This window comes from Sciurus vulgaris (genome assembly GCF_902686455.1).
Source record: "Sciurus vulgaris genome assembly, chromosome: 9".
Classification (NCBI taxonomy): Eukaryota; Metazoa; Chordata; class Mammalia; order Rodentia; family Sciuridae; genus Sciurus; species Sciurus vulgaris.
In genome coordinates this window covers 138,919,431-138,934,083 of record NC_136469.1, presented here as the reverse complement: position 1 = coordinate 138,934,083, position 14,653 = coordinate 138,919,431, and the positions used below count along the sequence as shown (strand labels likewise).

The 14,653-nt window shown below is 44.5% G+C and overlaps 1 protein-coding gene across 4 annotated transcripts in view; it reads right to left on the bottom strand.

Moving 5' to 3' along the window:
• Positions 1 to 9,119: 9,119 nt before the first annotated feature.
• Positions 9,120 to 14,653, bottom strand: part of HS3ST1 (heparan sulfate-glucosamine 3-sulfotransferase 1) — a 30,207-nt gene continuing 24,673 nt past the window's right edge. For all 4 annotated transcript variants that reach the window (XM_079153997.1, XM_079153996.1, XM_079153995.1 and 1 more), the window contains exon 2: positions 9,120 to 10,630. In XM_079153997.1, coding sequence (XP_079010123.1) covers positions 9,587 to 10,522 — 936 coding nt within the window. In that variant the 5' untranslated portion in view covers positions 10,523 to 10,630 and the 3' untranslated portion in view covers positions 9,120 to 9,586. The remainder of the gene's footprint in view (positions 10,631 to 14,653) is intronic.

Genomic DNA, 14,653 nt, shown 5'->3' with positions numbered 1-14,653 from the left:
GTCCAGGGATGTAGCTCAGTGGTTAAGTGTCCCTGTGTTTAATCCCTGGTACACACACACGCACACACACACACACACACACACACACACAAATCTTTAAGGTTTCCGTTTTTCAAAATTGTTATTTCTCTCCCCAGAATGAGTGAATAACTAAATAAACTACATTTTGAAAGAGAAACAATTGAATTTTAAAGGGCTGACTTTGGTACAAATGAAAAAGAAATGGTAGCTAATAGAAAAAATAGTTGTCTTATATTCTTGGAAGATAGTTAACAGACTTCTCTACTTAAAAATGTAAATTCTCAAAATATTTAGTAGAAGCAGTTTTCTTTTAAAATTGTCCTTCATCTGTATCTCTCTATGTATGAGAAGAAGAAACAGAGATAACACTAAATCTCTTTTTTCCACTATTTGAATATTCCAGGAAACAAAATGACCCTTATTATCCTCATTGTTGTCTAAAAAACTGCATTTGTTTGTAGTTCAGGAAAAGCAAAATATGTCTCTTTACTCAGCTCACCCTCTGGTCACCAAATATGTGCGTCTTTCCAATACCAAGCAATTCTCCTCAGCAGATACCAACTGGGCGTCCTCCCGTTTATTTGAGTCCTGGAACTTCCTGAGAAAGCATCAGATTCTGCTGCTTAGAGGCCCAGTCCCATGATTAACCCCACTTCAGAAGCCACTTGCAGGTCAAGGCTGCCCCTGTGCTTCTGGCCCACTGGCTACAAATTAAGTTCGCTGCAACCTCTCCCTCTGGGTCAGTACATGCTACACAATCATGGAACTCGGGAAAACAGCTTACTTACTTGAGTACTGGTTTATGATCAAAGGATACAACTCAGGAACTGCCAAATGAAAGAGATGCATAGCTCAAGGTACAGGGGAGGGTCGAGAAGCTTCTCTGTCCTCTCCAGGCATGTCACCCTCCCAGGAACTCTGCATGTTCTCCACCTTCTGTGACTTGGATGTCTGCCCAAAGCTCCTGTGTCAATGCAGTGGTGTTCCGAGGTGAGATGACTGGATGGTGAGAGCTGCCACCTAACCAGTCTGATGGACTCATTGGATGGTAACTGTAGGAGGCGTGGTTGGAGGCAGTGGGTCACTGGGGGGTGTGCACTGGAAGGGTTCACCTTTCCTGCAGTCCATCCCTTTCCTCTCTCTCTGCTTCCTGGTCACTAGGAATGGAGCAGTCCCTCCACCACAACCTTCCACATTGATGTTCTGCCTCCTCTTGTGCCCAGAGCAATGGAGTAGGCTGACCATGCACCAAATTTCTGAAACTGTGAGCCAAAACGAATTCTCTATTCTCTGCATTGTTCTTGTTGGGTGTTTTGGTTGAATCATGCAGAGTTGCCTGGCACATCCACCCAGAAATTCTCCATTGCGCCTGTCTGAGTTTTAATGGTTGGTTCAGGAGGTTTGCTTGATAAAACCTTTGACTTTGGACATCAACACAACGTCAGCACTTGGCTGATTAAATTGCTGGTCATTGTTCTTCAACTTTCAGCACATCTCCCTGCATGCCCCCGCCCCCTGGGATATCAGGAGAGAAAGTGGTAAAGAGACAGGAGTCTTAGATCCTCTAGGACAAGGTTGGTTCCCAAGGCAGCCAGTCCCCATCCTATGATTGTTCAGAGGCTTTGCAAAGGTGTCTCCCTTTAGGTAAACTCAAGTGACTTTTTATAAATAACCTAAAATTCTCTCCTCACATTTATGGCTCTTAATCTATAGGACAATCCTAGGGTTTTAGGAGCTCTGATCCAGGTACAGGGATAAAGACCCAAATACAGTGTATACTTATTATTTCACTATCACATTTGTCCATGGCTCTGATTTATGTTTGGAGGCATAAATTTATTTGATTTCAGATGTACTGGCCTTAATGTTCATGGGGGTGCAATGATATCTACAGGAATGTTTAGTCATTGGTAGCGAATTCCTACTTATAGACCCTTTGAATGGACCCATACAAAGTGTGTTGAAAGAGAAATAATTGGAACAAAATGTACATACATTGAGTGTCTTCTGTGTGCCTGGCTGTTCCCACAGCCTTTAAGATCCCCATCAATTCCTTCCATAAAATATCATTCCCATGTAGCACCCCAGCAAACTAACCTTCTGGAAGGGTTAATCGAAATTGCCTGATATTACCCAGATTTTAAGTGAAAGTGCCAACATTTAAAACCCAGGTTCCTTACTGAGTAGAAAATAAACAGATAAACAGAGAAAAGAAATGTAAATCACAGCTGAATTGGATACTTGAAGTGCAAATCAGAACTAGGTACAGTCTTTAATTGTGTGGAAAATGTAAATTGCTACTAAAGATAGAACTTCCAAATTAAAGAAAGTGGAAATAGAATCTGCCATGCCTTCTCTCTTGAATTCCGTACACAGCTTTTAATATCCAGTGTTAAATGCCTCATGGCATGCCTTAATGCCTGACAAATTGTCTAAGAGACACGATGGATCTGCCAGGGTTCGCACTTTCCTAACATGAAGTTGACCCCCACCCACAATCTGTTCAAGGGTGTCTTTTCCTCACATAGTTTGGTCGAGCTCTAAGAAAATTCAGAGGAAGCAGCACTGGAATACATGCTCACATCCTGTTTATTGGATCAAATGGATCTATGCAAAATCATTTCATCATTGTCACATATAATCAAAAGATGGGATTGTGGATAATTCAGCACCTTAGGTCAAAATAGTTGGAACTGTATAGTAGGCCCAAGGACTTCAGATAATGACAACTTATATTTGTGTAGTGAACTTTAATATTATGAAAACTTATACCTATATTAATCTCCCCTTTTAAGTATGACTAATGATCCATTAAAAAGGTGTTCTGTCTATTTTCCTGGGCTGGCGCTGTTGGAGCAATATAATGTGATGAAAGTTTCTCTAGGCAACACTTTCAGCTTTTTCTTAGGTCTTTGGAAACACTCTGGCCTTAGTCAGCTACAGTATAAACCACAAGTCAGTCACACTGTGAAGAAACCCAAGTTGGCCACACAGCAAGAAAGAGGGAAAGATAATGATGCCTGGTTCATTCTTAAGCACTGCTGTCATCCAAATTTGGGCACCCAATGGGATTAAAGAAGACACCTCGGGCATCTTCCCAGTTCAGCCTTCTGATGACTTCCACCTGAACCATTCTCTGACCATAACTGGATGAGCCCCAAGGATTCTTCTTGCCAAGCTGTGCCCACTAATTCTTGGAAACTCAGCAGATAATAAATTCTTTCTTTAAACCCTCACCCTTTGGAATGGTTTGGTTCACATACATAAGTAACTGGTACTACAGGTCTCCTTAACTTTTGTTGGTTTTCCTCCCACATCACAAACACTGCAAAATGGGGAGCATAACTTTAGTCATCAATCCCCAGCCGAGTGTCTGTCATACGCAGAGAACCATGTGAGGCACAGGTTTCCACAATCAGGCAGGCCTTCCCTTGGGGAGACAGTGACTAGACCACACATATACAGATATACAGGGTGGTAGTGTGGTTTCCAAATTGGAAAAATCTAGAAGTATATGAACCAAAATATTGACAATGGTTATCCCTGAGTAATCTTAAAGGAAGACTGGTTATTATTCAATGAACATGTATTTCTGAGTAACAAAGGTCTTTAGTTTGGTTCTTTTTGAAGTAAGATTCATAGACAGTAAGTATCAGGTGAGAGAAATGGGCTAGTAAGTAGATTAAAGTCTCTGTATTAGTAGCATATTGTCTAAACAAATGGCATCAAATTTAGCAGCTTAAACCTGCACACATCTCTCTTCTCAGTTTCCATGGATCAGGACTCCAGCATACCCCAGATCTGCTTCTCATCTCTCCAAGTGCCAATCAAGGCTTCAACCAGAACTCGTCCTCATCAGGAACTCTGGGTCCTGTCCATGCTCACAGGTTGTTGGAAAAATTAAGCTCTTTGAAACTGTAGGACTGAGGTCTTTGTTTTCTTGCTAGATGTCCACTTGGGCACTCTCAGCTGCTACTGATTATGGCAGTTCTTTGCCATCTTGCCCTCTCCCAGGCCTCTTAAACATGGCAGGTGATGCCTCCAAAGCCAGTCTCTCTAGTCTCCTAAGATGGATTCTGTTACACATTATTGTAGCCACATCCCATTACATTCTTCATATTGAGTAGCCTAATCAAGAGAGTCGCTATCTCACCTTCATCTCAAATGCCACCCACATTCAAGGGGAAGATGTGTAGAGCAGGGAGCAGGTATCTTGAGGACCATCCTAGGATTCTGCCTACCACAGACTTTGGCTGATATTTAGCCTGGGTTGCTGATTTCCATTTTTTCCTTCTTTGAGCTCTTCTCTTTCTGTGGACAGTTGTGTTGAAAAGAGGTTCTCTTCTGCATTGAAAGGCAGGGCAGCCTAGAGGTTAAGTATGCTAGCTACCAAGAGACTGTCCAGGGAACAATTCTAGCTCTGTCATTTACTAGCTCCGACTCTGGACATGTGTTTGTGCCTTGGTTTCCTCATCCACAAACAAAGGCTAAGGGAGTAGTTGTCTCATAGGTTGATGTAACCATTGCATGAGCGGGTGGTACTCACGTCACTCCTCTGCCTCCTCGTCAGCACTCAGCTCTGTTATACCTTTACCCTTATAGAAGGTGACATCGGTCAGAAGAGCTAATTACAGAGTTACTTTTCAGCATCAGAAGAGTGTTTATAAAACTATGATTTCTTCAGCTTACATGTTGTCCATTATCCGTGTTTGGATTCAAAGGATTTCTGAAAAAAAGGAGTCATGATACCAGTTTTCCAGAAAGGTACTAAAAGTTCTGGGTTCAGAAAATTGTCCAAGTTCTTATGACCATGGGAAAGGCTGAGCTCAACTTCTACATCCAGGTCTTCCTAATTCAAGGCTAGTGAGAGGCCAACATTAGGAAGTGGTATTAGATATGTTCCTCATGACACCAGGTGGTAGAGCTCAGATCCATGGAAGGAAGTGAGGGGAATGTAGGCTTTGATACAGGAAGTCTGCATTTCAGTAGGCATTTTGGCGATGCAGTGGGTTGCCTTGGAGAACACTGAATATTTAAGAGGAGACTGTAAAGCATGGTGTGGTAGAAAGGAACTGGTCTTTTGGATGATTTATTTACTTAATAAATATTTGTGACTTCTATGCCAAGTATTGCACTATTTGCTAACAGTATGATAAGCAACCACATGTAACTTGGATTGATTATTTCCCCAGAGGTTTTGTCATGACTAAATAAAAAGCACCCACCAGGACCTGGGTCAGAGAAATTGTTCCCAGGAGGAGGACAGATCATGAGACTGGGAGGTGGTAGACAGAATTTTCACATTAGATTGACAGCTAGACTAGTTATCATTCAATTCAAAAATAAGTACTTTCTTCTTACTTTCCTAGCTACTCCCCATCTAGCCAGCCACCATGAGTGGTGCTAGGAGGTGGCAATTGGAAGAAGAGAATTCCATGTACTAATTCCAGGTGAAGTACCTAACAAGCAAGGAGAAATGCCATACCCTATAACACAACATGGAGCAAGGCATTTGTATTTGTGGGATCAGATATATTTCAAGAAGTTGGAGTTGAAAGTGGACATTGATACATTGATAGTATTTTAATAAACAGTTCACTTGTTAACAATTTCCTCAACTATTGTATTGAACACTTCAATATGCCAGTCAATAAAACAGCATCATTTTGATGTCTCCCATTTAATTAGAAGGATTTTTCTGTGGAGGTTGCTCTACCCAGAAGCAAGGAGGCTGGACTGTTCGCCCACCAACCCCACTCCCTACCCTCTCAGTAAGACCTTAGTCACAAACTACCTCAGGAAAGGGGCATCTATAGGTAAGGCTGTTCCTGCTAAGGGACAGCCTTCAGAAAACAGCTCTGGATGAGTTATTAGCAGCCAACCCCGTCACACATGGGGAGAAGGCGGAGGGCTCTACCCTGCAAGTGGGGTCTGGAAGGGGCATCATCAGCTATAGTCATAGAATGGGTGGGACACAAAAAGGAAAGGAGTATCTGCTGGCTGGTTCAAAATCAGCTTTGATGTGTCTCCCAAAGATCCTAAATTCTCTTAACCACTCCGCCACATGTGTGGCAAATTTATGGTTTATCTGATTTTATCTCATTGGATTCTTCCCCAAACAGAGTGAAGTGTCAGTCCATTTTTTTTTTATCAAAAAGGAAATTAAGGCTCCTAGAATTTGAGCTTATGACCGTATAGCCAATACCTTGCTTGGTTCCTATCCTGGTTTTCTGTCTCTAATTGTTTTTTCTCTTCCTTTATCTAACTAGGGAATTGGGGAAAAAGGAGCAAAGACCTTGCTATTTGGGTAAACTGAAGAATTTTATCAAAATTCTCAGTCAAGCAACTCAATTGGATGATGTCTTAAGCCAGACTCCTCTTTCCTGTGGATCACTGGGGAGTCCTGCTCTGGCCTCAGCTCAAGCTCAGGTACCCTAAGTGAACTTCTGCTAGCAGGAGCATGTTTTATCACCTCCTGTGGCATCAAGACCCTGCCAATATTTGCTTAAAGGAGGGGACATTGGCATTCCCATCTGTCCATCCTCACATCCTAGATTTCCATAATCCCCTTGCCAACCCTGCCACTCAGACACACTCCACACTTCACTTCCCCCTTCTCTCACCCGTGATCGCATGGACTGGAAAGCGTCAGACCCAGGACACTGGAGAAGACTCCGTCATCACCTGCGAACCCTTCAATCTCTGGGTTTGACTTTTCTCCTCTGTAAAATCAGTGCACCTTATCCTACTCATCAGAGGTGTTATATGAGTTAGGAGCAACATATTTAAAATACCAAGTACATAGCAGGTGTGCAATAAATGATAGTTATTTTTATGTGACACACCTGCACAGGAGCCAAAGTCACACGGGTGCATGCTAAGTAATCTTCCAACACCTCAGCCTTGGAAAGCAGCTTTCTAGGTCACGAGTGCCAGACAGGCAGTGGCTGCTCAGGGGGTTTAACCCATTCCTACTTGACCTCCAGGCTTCCCAAGTTGGCAACTGACAGTGTTAACAGAATTGATATTAGACAGTCTCAGGAGGGACCAGTGCCATTTGTCTTCTGAGTCTTTGCATTTTGGTCCTATCAGTCTAGGCCTGGTCTACTGTGGTCCTCTGAACGTGAGAGTGCTCAGATGAGATCTCAACACCTGGTGTCTGAAGCGATGGCTTCTTATTCCTGTTCCTTCCCCACGAATGGCAGTGAATAGAGTTGCTACTGGGAACCTGCACCCCTTGCTCATGATAGACAAGCATGGACATTCTCCTGGTCAAGACTACCTCCAAGCCAGCAATTCCATCACTTTACACTGGGCCAATCCTGCCTTCAACTGTGCCAGCTCTTGTAGCTCATGCATGTCCCTAGTGCTGGTCTTCCTCCAGCTGTGACAGTCCAGGATTCAACCATGCCATTCCCACTAGGGCATGGGTGCCTGTGGTGGTATGCAAAGACCATCCTCCTCAGCATCAGAGACTCTCATGGAAGGGTTTTCTTTCAGTTACCATCTCCTGGATAACCTCAGGAGCTTGGTTCCATCTTTCTGGGCTCTCTCATTTCATCAGCTCTTAGATGAGTGTGATCAAAGCAAGATCCATCAATGTGCTGCAGAGGAGAACACTCTGGGTATTGCCTGGTACCAAGTCCACAGGAAATCTGCTACAAACATTTCTGTTACTCCTTCTGGGGAGATGGTGGTTTAGTGGCAGCCTTAATGGGTTGTGAAGAGGAAGGCTCTCTTTCTACTGCCTGTGTACGGCCTGGGGTGGGGCATGGGCCATGCTGAGGTCAGGTCAGGCTGGGGCTGCTGAAGCACAACCAGGATGACTCACTTCCCCAAGATAAGGCTCCTGAGAAAAATGCAGGCTCCTTCTTGCCCTTCCTCTAGCAGGGGCACACCTCTCAAGGCGGAAGGCTCTTGGCACCAGGGAAGAAATGTCAGGTCAGGTCAGAAAGAGCTAACCTTCTCTGAATCTGAGCTTTTCCTCTTGAGTTTAGAAACAGCTGGCATTAATAAATCCGTGATTAAATAAATAACCTATACTTTGGCTGTAAGTGAACTAAAGTCCTGGTTTATGATCAATGTGACCTTGGCCACGCTTCTTGTGTTCTTGAGCCTATTCTCTTATTTTTAAGCTTGCCCTAATAATTCTTCATTCTGAAGGTATTTAAGGAAGTTTCTGTGAATTCGTGGGGATAGTAATTGATTAATAATGCCTATTTCTTTTCTTTAAGAATAAATTATGTCAGGAAAGGGGTTTAGTTGGCTTGTCTTTTCTCTTTTACTCTAATAAATGTGTTTTCATATTCATAAGAAAAAATATTCAATTTATCTATTTAAGGGTAAAAGACTGACTGATTAAGGAAGGTTGAGAAAGGTGAGGATCTGAGTGGGCTCACCAGCCCAGCAGCGTGGCTATTCAGGGGACAGAAGTGAAACTCACTCTCGATGCAGGTGCAGGGGGCTTCCTGCTACCCTCAAAGATGCACTTTCATTTCTCAACTTCAACCCTTGGGGTTTAAAATTTCTTTCACATTCAGAACTCTGTATCCAGAGATGATTTTAGAACATACACATATTTAGGTCTCAGTGAGTGGGAGATACATGTTCATAAGTGCATATTGATTGTTTATGAAATAGATTAATGGCCAGACCAAGGCAAAGGCTATACCTTTAGTCAGATTTTCACAGAATCTACAGAATAGAGACAGACACAGATTTCATAATTTTTGTTTTCTATTCCAAGTAGCTTTCTGGAGGTCAGTTGCCACCTAGGGCCAAGTACACAGCCCCAAGATCATGTTGAAAGCTAAGGATTTAATCCTGTTTATTGTAGCTTTTGTTCAATGATGATATCAGAAGTATGTGCAAATACCCTTTGAGGCAAAGCTGGATAATAGGGATCTTCTTGCCAGTTAATCCCTGCTTCTCCATCCTTAATATTACCTTCTCCATTTTGATTTTACATAAGGGTTAAAATTCACATTCAGGTTGATGTTGGGGAGGGTGTAAAAGTGCCAACTCCAAAAAATAATAGGGAATCTCAGTGAAGATACATCTTACAATGCAAGTAGAAAAAAATAAAGCTAATGACCACAGTGAAACATTAAAAATTAAAAGAGCAATGCAGAAAGGAGGGGAGGGAGAGAGACCATAGAAGCCACGAAGACATTTTTTTTTTGTTAAGTAACAGAAGAATATAGATTCTGCAATGAGAGGAACACAGACAGCTATTGTGAGTTGGGGGCAAGTTAATTATATTCAATAAAAGACAGCATTTCCAGAAAAATCTTTTTTTTTTTCAGTGAAATAGTTTAGTTCCTTCATATAGAGACATATTACACAATGTTAACAACCATGAAAAACAATACAAAATGCCCTCCATTTAACAAGTAGAAAAATATAACTAGTATATATGGCAATTGTGAATCTAATACTGTACAGAAGTAATTTATGGATTTTACAAATAAATTATAGCTTAAATGCCCTTTTAAAATTCTTTTCCCCTCTAGATGTACAACCGGAAGTTACAGCTGGAAAGGCTCCGAATCTAGCTTATTGCCAATCAGTGCCAGTCAAATGTCCTGCCTACCAGCTCAAAGAATTTCTTATTTGGCTCGTGGAAATATTCGTGCAGTTTGTTGAGTAGTTTGGGGTCGACCTGGGGGTGAGCCCGGCCTTTGGACTCATGTAAGCAGCGGTCCCGGCCACTGTCCCGCAGACAGTAAAAGCCCTTGGTTTTGTTAAAGTAGAAGTTCGAGGCGTTGATCTGGGGCGACAGCTTCAGGAACCTCTCGACCTTCTGGATCTCGGGGAAGGGGTCCCTGATGAGACGGTCGCCGTCCACGATGTGGATGTGGCGCAGCGGGAAGAAGCGCAGCCAGTTCTGCATGTGCACGTGGTAGAGGCTGCGGTTGAGCGCCTTGTAGTCCACGTTGAGCCGGCCGCCCCGCAGCAGGAACTCCTCGATGGACGGGTAGGGCTTGCGCTTCTGCAGGTGGTTGTAGAACACTTGGGTGTAGTCCGACAGCACGCGCTCCGACGGGTCCCGCAGGATGAGCAGCAGCCGGATGGAGGGGTTCATGCTGTGGACTCTCTCAGGCACTTTGGGCGACGTGAAGTAGGCGGGGGTCTTCTCCACCGTGAGTTGGTGCGGGAAGGAGTAGGGCATCTGGCTGAGGTACCAGCCCAGGCCGTGACTGTAATGCTCCTCCCAGTCGAAGAAGTGCACCTCGTTCTCGGCGGCCGCCACGTCCGGGTGCAGGCTGAGCATCTCCAGCAGTGCGCGCGTGCCGCCCTTGCGCACGCCGATGATGATGGTCTGCGGCAGCTGCTGAGCAGAGCCGTTGGTGGCCACGCTGTCTTGCATGCCATCCTGGAGGGTGCCCGCTTTCCGCAGAAGCTCCTGCTGGTTGGGTTCCGTCCCAGAGGCTGCGGGGCGGGAAGGCACCAGCTGGGGCTGGGTCACCAGCAGCACCGCGCCCAGGAGTAGCGCGGCCATGCTGGACAACAAGGTGGCTTCACTGCGCCCTGTTCCGCTGGGTCATGAAGCTCGCAGCAGGGAATGCCTCCTAGTCAGTGGCGCATGGGTATCGCAAGCTGCCAGTTACTAGGGAGGAAAGGGAAAATATTAACCCAAAATAAATGCAGGAATAACCCGGTGGACAACTGTAGACCTGGGTGCTGCCTCCACCTCCCCGGGACTCTCTCCCTTTCTTTGTCCTGTAAAGCAGGGGGTGGCAGACATTCTCAGTAAATGACTAGAGAGTAAATATTTTCAGCTCTGGGGGACATATGGTCTCTAAGGCAACTCCAGTTCCAACTGTGCTGTTACAGATCTAAAGCAGCAAAAGAATAGACAAAGGAACGGGTGTGGACGCACTCCGACCAAACTTTCTCCATGGATGCTGAGATTCCAATATTAAATAGTAGTCATATTACCATTATCTTCTTTTATTTGTTTTCTTTCTGCAACCACTTACATGCTTAGCTCTCCAGCCCCACCCAAACAGGGTCAGACTTGCCCCACCAGCCATTATTTGCCAACAACCCCTGCTATAAAGAAAAGAGTTGGAAAAATTCTTTGGACTAGCAAATGCCAGTGAAATATCTGCTACCTGGTAGGCCCTCCCTGGCACAGGGGCAGATGATGCAGAAGCAGTTTTTGTTTCTGCATCCCACTTCCCCAATTAGGGACTTCTTGTTTAACAGGGCAGATGAACCCACGTGGAAGACTGAGTGAAGAGCCACAGTTCTTCACTCAGCATCTGGCCCTTGCCACAGCCTCAGTGTGGAGCAGGGTTTCTCAGCAACTCGATTCTGGCTTGCACCACGGTACCATGTGAACAGATGTGACAACATCCAGACCACACTCCTCCTCAAGAGCTTTGCACTCCTGCATTTGTGCCATCACCAGAAGAAAGTGTTCTAGGCAGCTGCTGATCTCAGGGGAAGGGGAGAGATACAAGCAGCAGCGTGACCCCACAAGTCCACTGTGTACAGCACAACTGTCCTGGCTTCTGAGTGAAAATATGTGATAGTGGTTTGAAATCATGGAGTCTGTTTTGCAGGTGATTCTGGCAAACGATAACAGGCAGCAGGGTGCCATGTGTTACGACGGGAGTGAGCGGGGTTTCCTGAACACACGTGTTCTTTCCTTTGCCTGCAACAACTGGGAAAGTCTGCAGAGAAAGGGAAATGTTTGAAGTAGGCCCAGAGGGAATAAAAAGGCGAGGCTACCAGAAAGAGCAAACAGCCTTCTTGTGTACCAAGCTTCACAACACAGAAAGTGGCTCACAGGTGACTCAGCTGATTGTCATCACAACTCTCCAGTGTAAGGTAGGAAACCAGGACAACCAGCACCACCACTTTGCAGATCCAAGTCCTGTCTAAGGACACAAACATCCATTTCAAAATACAGGGCCCAAATTCAAAACTCTAATTGCAGGGTTGTCTTTCCACCCGTGCCTCCCCTCTACCAACTGTCTCCTGAATCTGGGAGTTATCACATTCAGACAATAAAGTCCCTAGGGACACAGGTACTATGGGCTGGTGGACAAATCATGGTGGCTTCTTTCCACACAACAACTTGTGTGTGATACTCTCCCAAAAGGGAGATTGAAAGCTCTCATTTAAGTTATTCCTGTTTAAACATGTCAAGGGAAGAGTTGGAGGCAGGCCTGGCAAGGGGATGGTAGGACCTACAAAGCTAGTAAAAATCTTCCGCATCAAGAGGATCCATTCACTTCCTTATAACAGGTTTAAAATTCACTTCATTAGTTTAAAACAAGACAGGAGTGCATAAATGAAGAACAAAATCCAGGGCTTCCATTTGTATGATCAAACCAGTTGAGGCACCTGCCTTGGGTATGGGGTTATCTGCTTTGGAAAACATTGAAAGTGAGCAATTGACTAGATGGGAACTTTCAGAGAACCACAGCACACTGGAGAAGGGACTTGGGAGATCAGCCACAAAACTCTTCAGGGGAAACAGTCTCTAGGGAGGGATGGCAGAGCCGGTGGGGTTTCTAGTTCAGCTCTGCTTCTGCGATGAGCTGCCCTGCATTGGGTCCTTTGTTTCACTCAGCTGGAAGTTTCAGGCTGTTTCGAATTTCACTTCCTCCTCAGTGCTCATGTGGGTCAACCAAACGGACCAGTTGTGCTTGCTTTTTACATGTTTGGGGGTGGGCACGTACGCCTGTGTCTGTGTGCATGTGTGTATGCGTGCATGCACTGGGGGTCGGTGGGAAAGGGCGAAGTGAGAGAGGCAGAAGCTCCTTTGTGCTAGAGAGCTGCCTTTGGGCAGTGGGCTCTGCTGGCCCCCTCTCCTAGTTCTGCATCCAGACTCAGGGAACAATGGGACCCAATTTTTTCAACACCTATGTGATAAAGGCAGAGGCCGAATATGAAATTTATATTATCTGACTGTTGGTGCTCTCTCCACACTAATGCCAGGCATTCTGGTCAGCAGAGTGTACGTCTGGGCTTTCTTCCTAAAGGGGAATTGCCAGCAGACAGCAGAGAAGAAACTAAATATAGTTTGTCCTTTATATATAAAAAAAAATAACAAAAAAACTGGGCAGTTAGTAGTTTAAAATCTCTTGGCTTCTACTTTAACACTTTCCAAAATTGAATTTACTTATGTCTAGTCCTCTTTCATTCCAAAAATATTTGAGGTATATGGGAAAAAATTCAGCTAAGGTCTTATATATGCACATGAAATAGATATAAACATAGGCACACATCTATATAGCTATAGATACACGTTTAATATATGTCTGCGATATGTGTATGAAATTGTATGTGTATATGCACACCTAAATATAACACATATATGTTAACACATACAACATATTAACATATGTAATGCAATAAATATGCACAGTCAGTAGCCATTGGGAGTTGATTTCTCGATGTGGTTTTATAGTTGGACTTCCTAGTGGTATACACAGAATTTCTGAACCTTTTAGTGACATTCTCAGGAAAGGAAAGAACTTCAAGTTCAGATGAGCTGATGAGCCAGTCATCAGGGCCACCATGACCTTTACATGGGATTTCAAACCTCAAAGCAGAAGATTGTCCTTAGTCCTTACTTTTCATTTCACAGTTGAGGAGGCCCTGAGGTTATCTGACCACAGTCATGTAGACTCTCTGGGCCTAGAACGTTTGGGTCCTGAATTCTAATGCTGTAGTTTGAATGCCATTACCACTGTCTCCCCATAAAATGGTCTTAAGGGAAAATAATGACAGTGTTTTGAGGGTCAAAGAAGAAAGACCCAACAGTGTACCCAGCAGTGAAAATTCCTCAGCCACCAACACACAGGGCACATGCAGTGGGTGTTGAGTACGTCCATTTGTGGTCATTGAGGGGTCAAATGGAACTGCACAGGCCATGGAGTCAGGCCTCTGGCTCTAGTTTTGATCTTAGTGAAAGTGACTTACAGCCTCTCTCAGTTCCTTCATCTGTTGAATGGTAACATTCCCACCTCCCTCTAATGATTACTTTGAGATTGAAATAAGATGAAATGTACCAGGGTTGTCCAACAGAAATATAGTGTGAGCTACAACTGCACTTTTAAAGTTTCAGAGCCACATCAAAAAATAATGTATTTTTGGTAACCCAACATATCCAAATGCCATTGCTCAGACAGACAAGCACTGTACACAATAAAGACTTTTGTACTAAGCCTTGAGCACTAAGTGCCTGTATCTTTCTCCTCGCTGGTCAGCCCAGACCCAGGTGACATGTAGCTCCTGAGATGCAGGGCACAGAGGGCAGTGGGAACTGCTGTGCTCTTCACCTGGAAGCTTTTTTCATCGCAAGAAGCTTTCCCTTCTCACAGAGGAGGAGTTCCTGAGCTCCCGAGCAGGACAAGGACCAGGAAGGGGAGTGGGAACTTGCAGAAAGCACAGATAAATTCAGGAATCCCCCACAAGGAATGAGCCCACAAGGAACACCAAGAACTTCCTGAAAGTTGGGAGGCCTTAGCTGTTAAGGGCATGGAGACAGATGCTCATGGCACCTGGAGCAGGGGCCGAGTCCCTTGGCAAAAGCAATGACTACATCTCCCATCTGGGACACTTGCATTAGGCAGGCCCTGGGCTGGCAGGTCAGCACACAACTGCCTGCCTG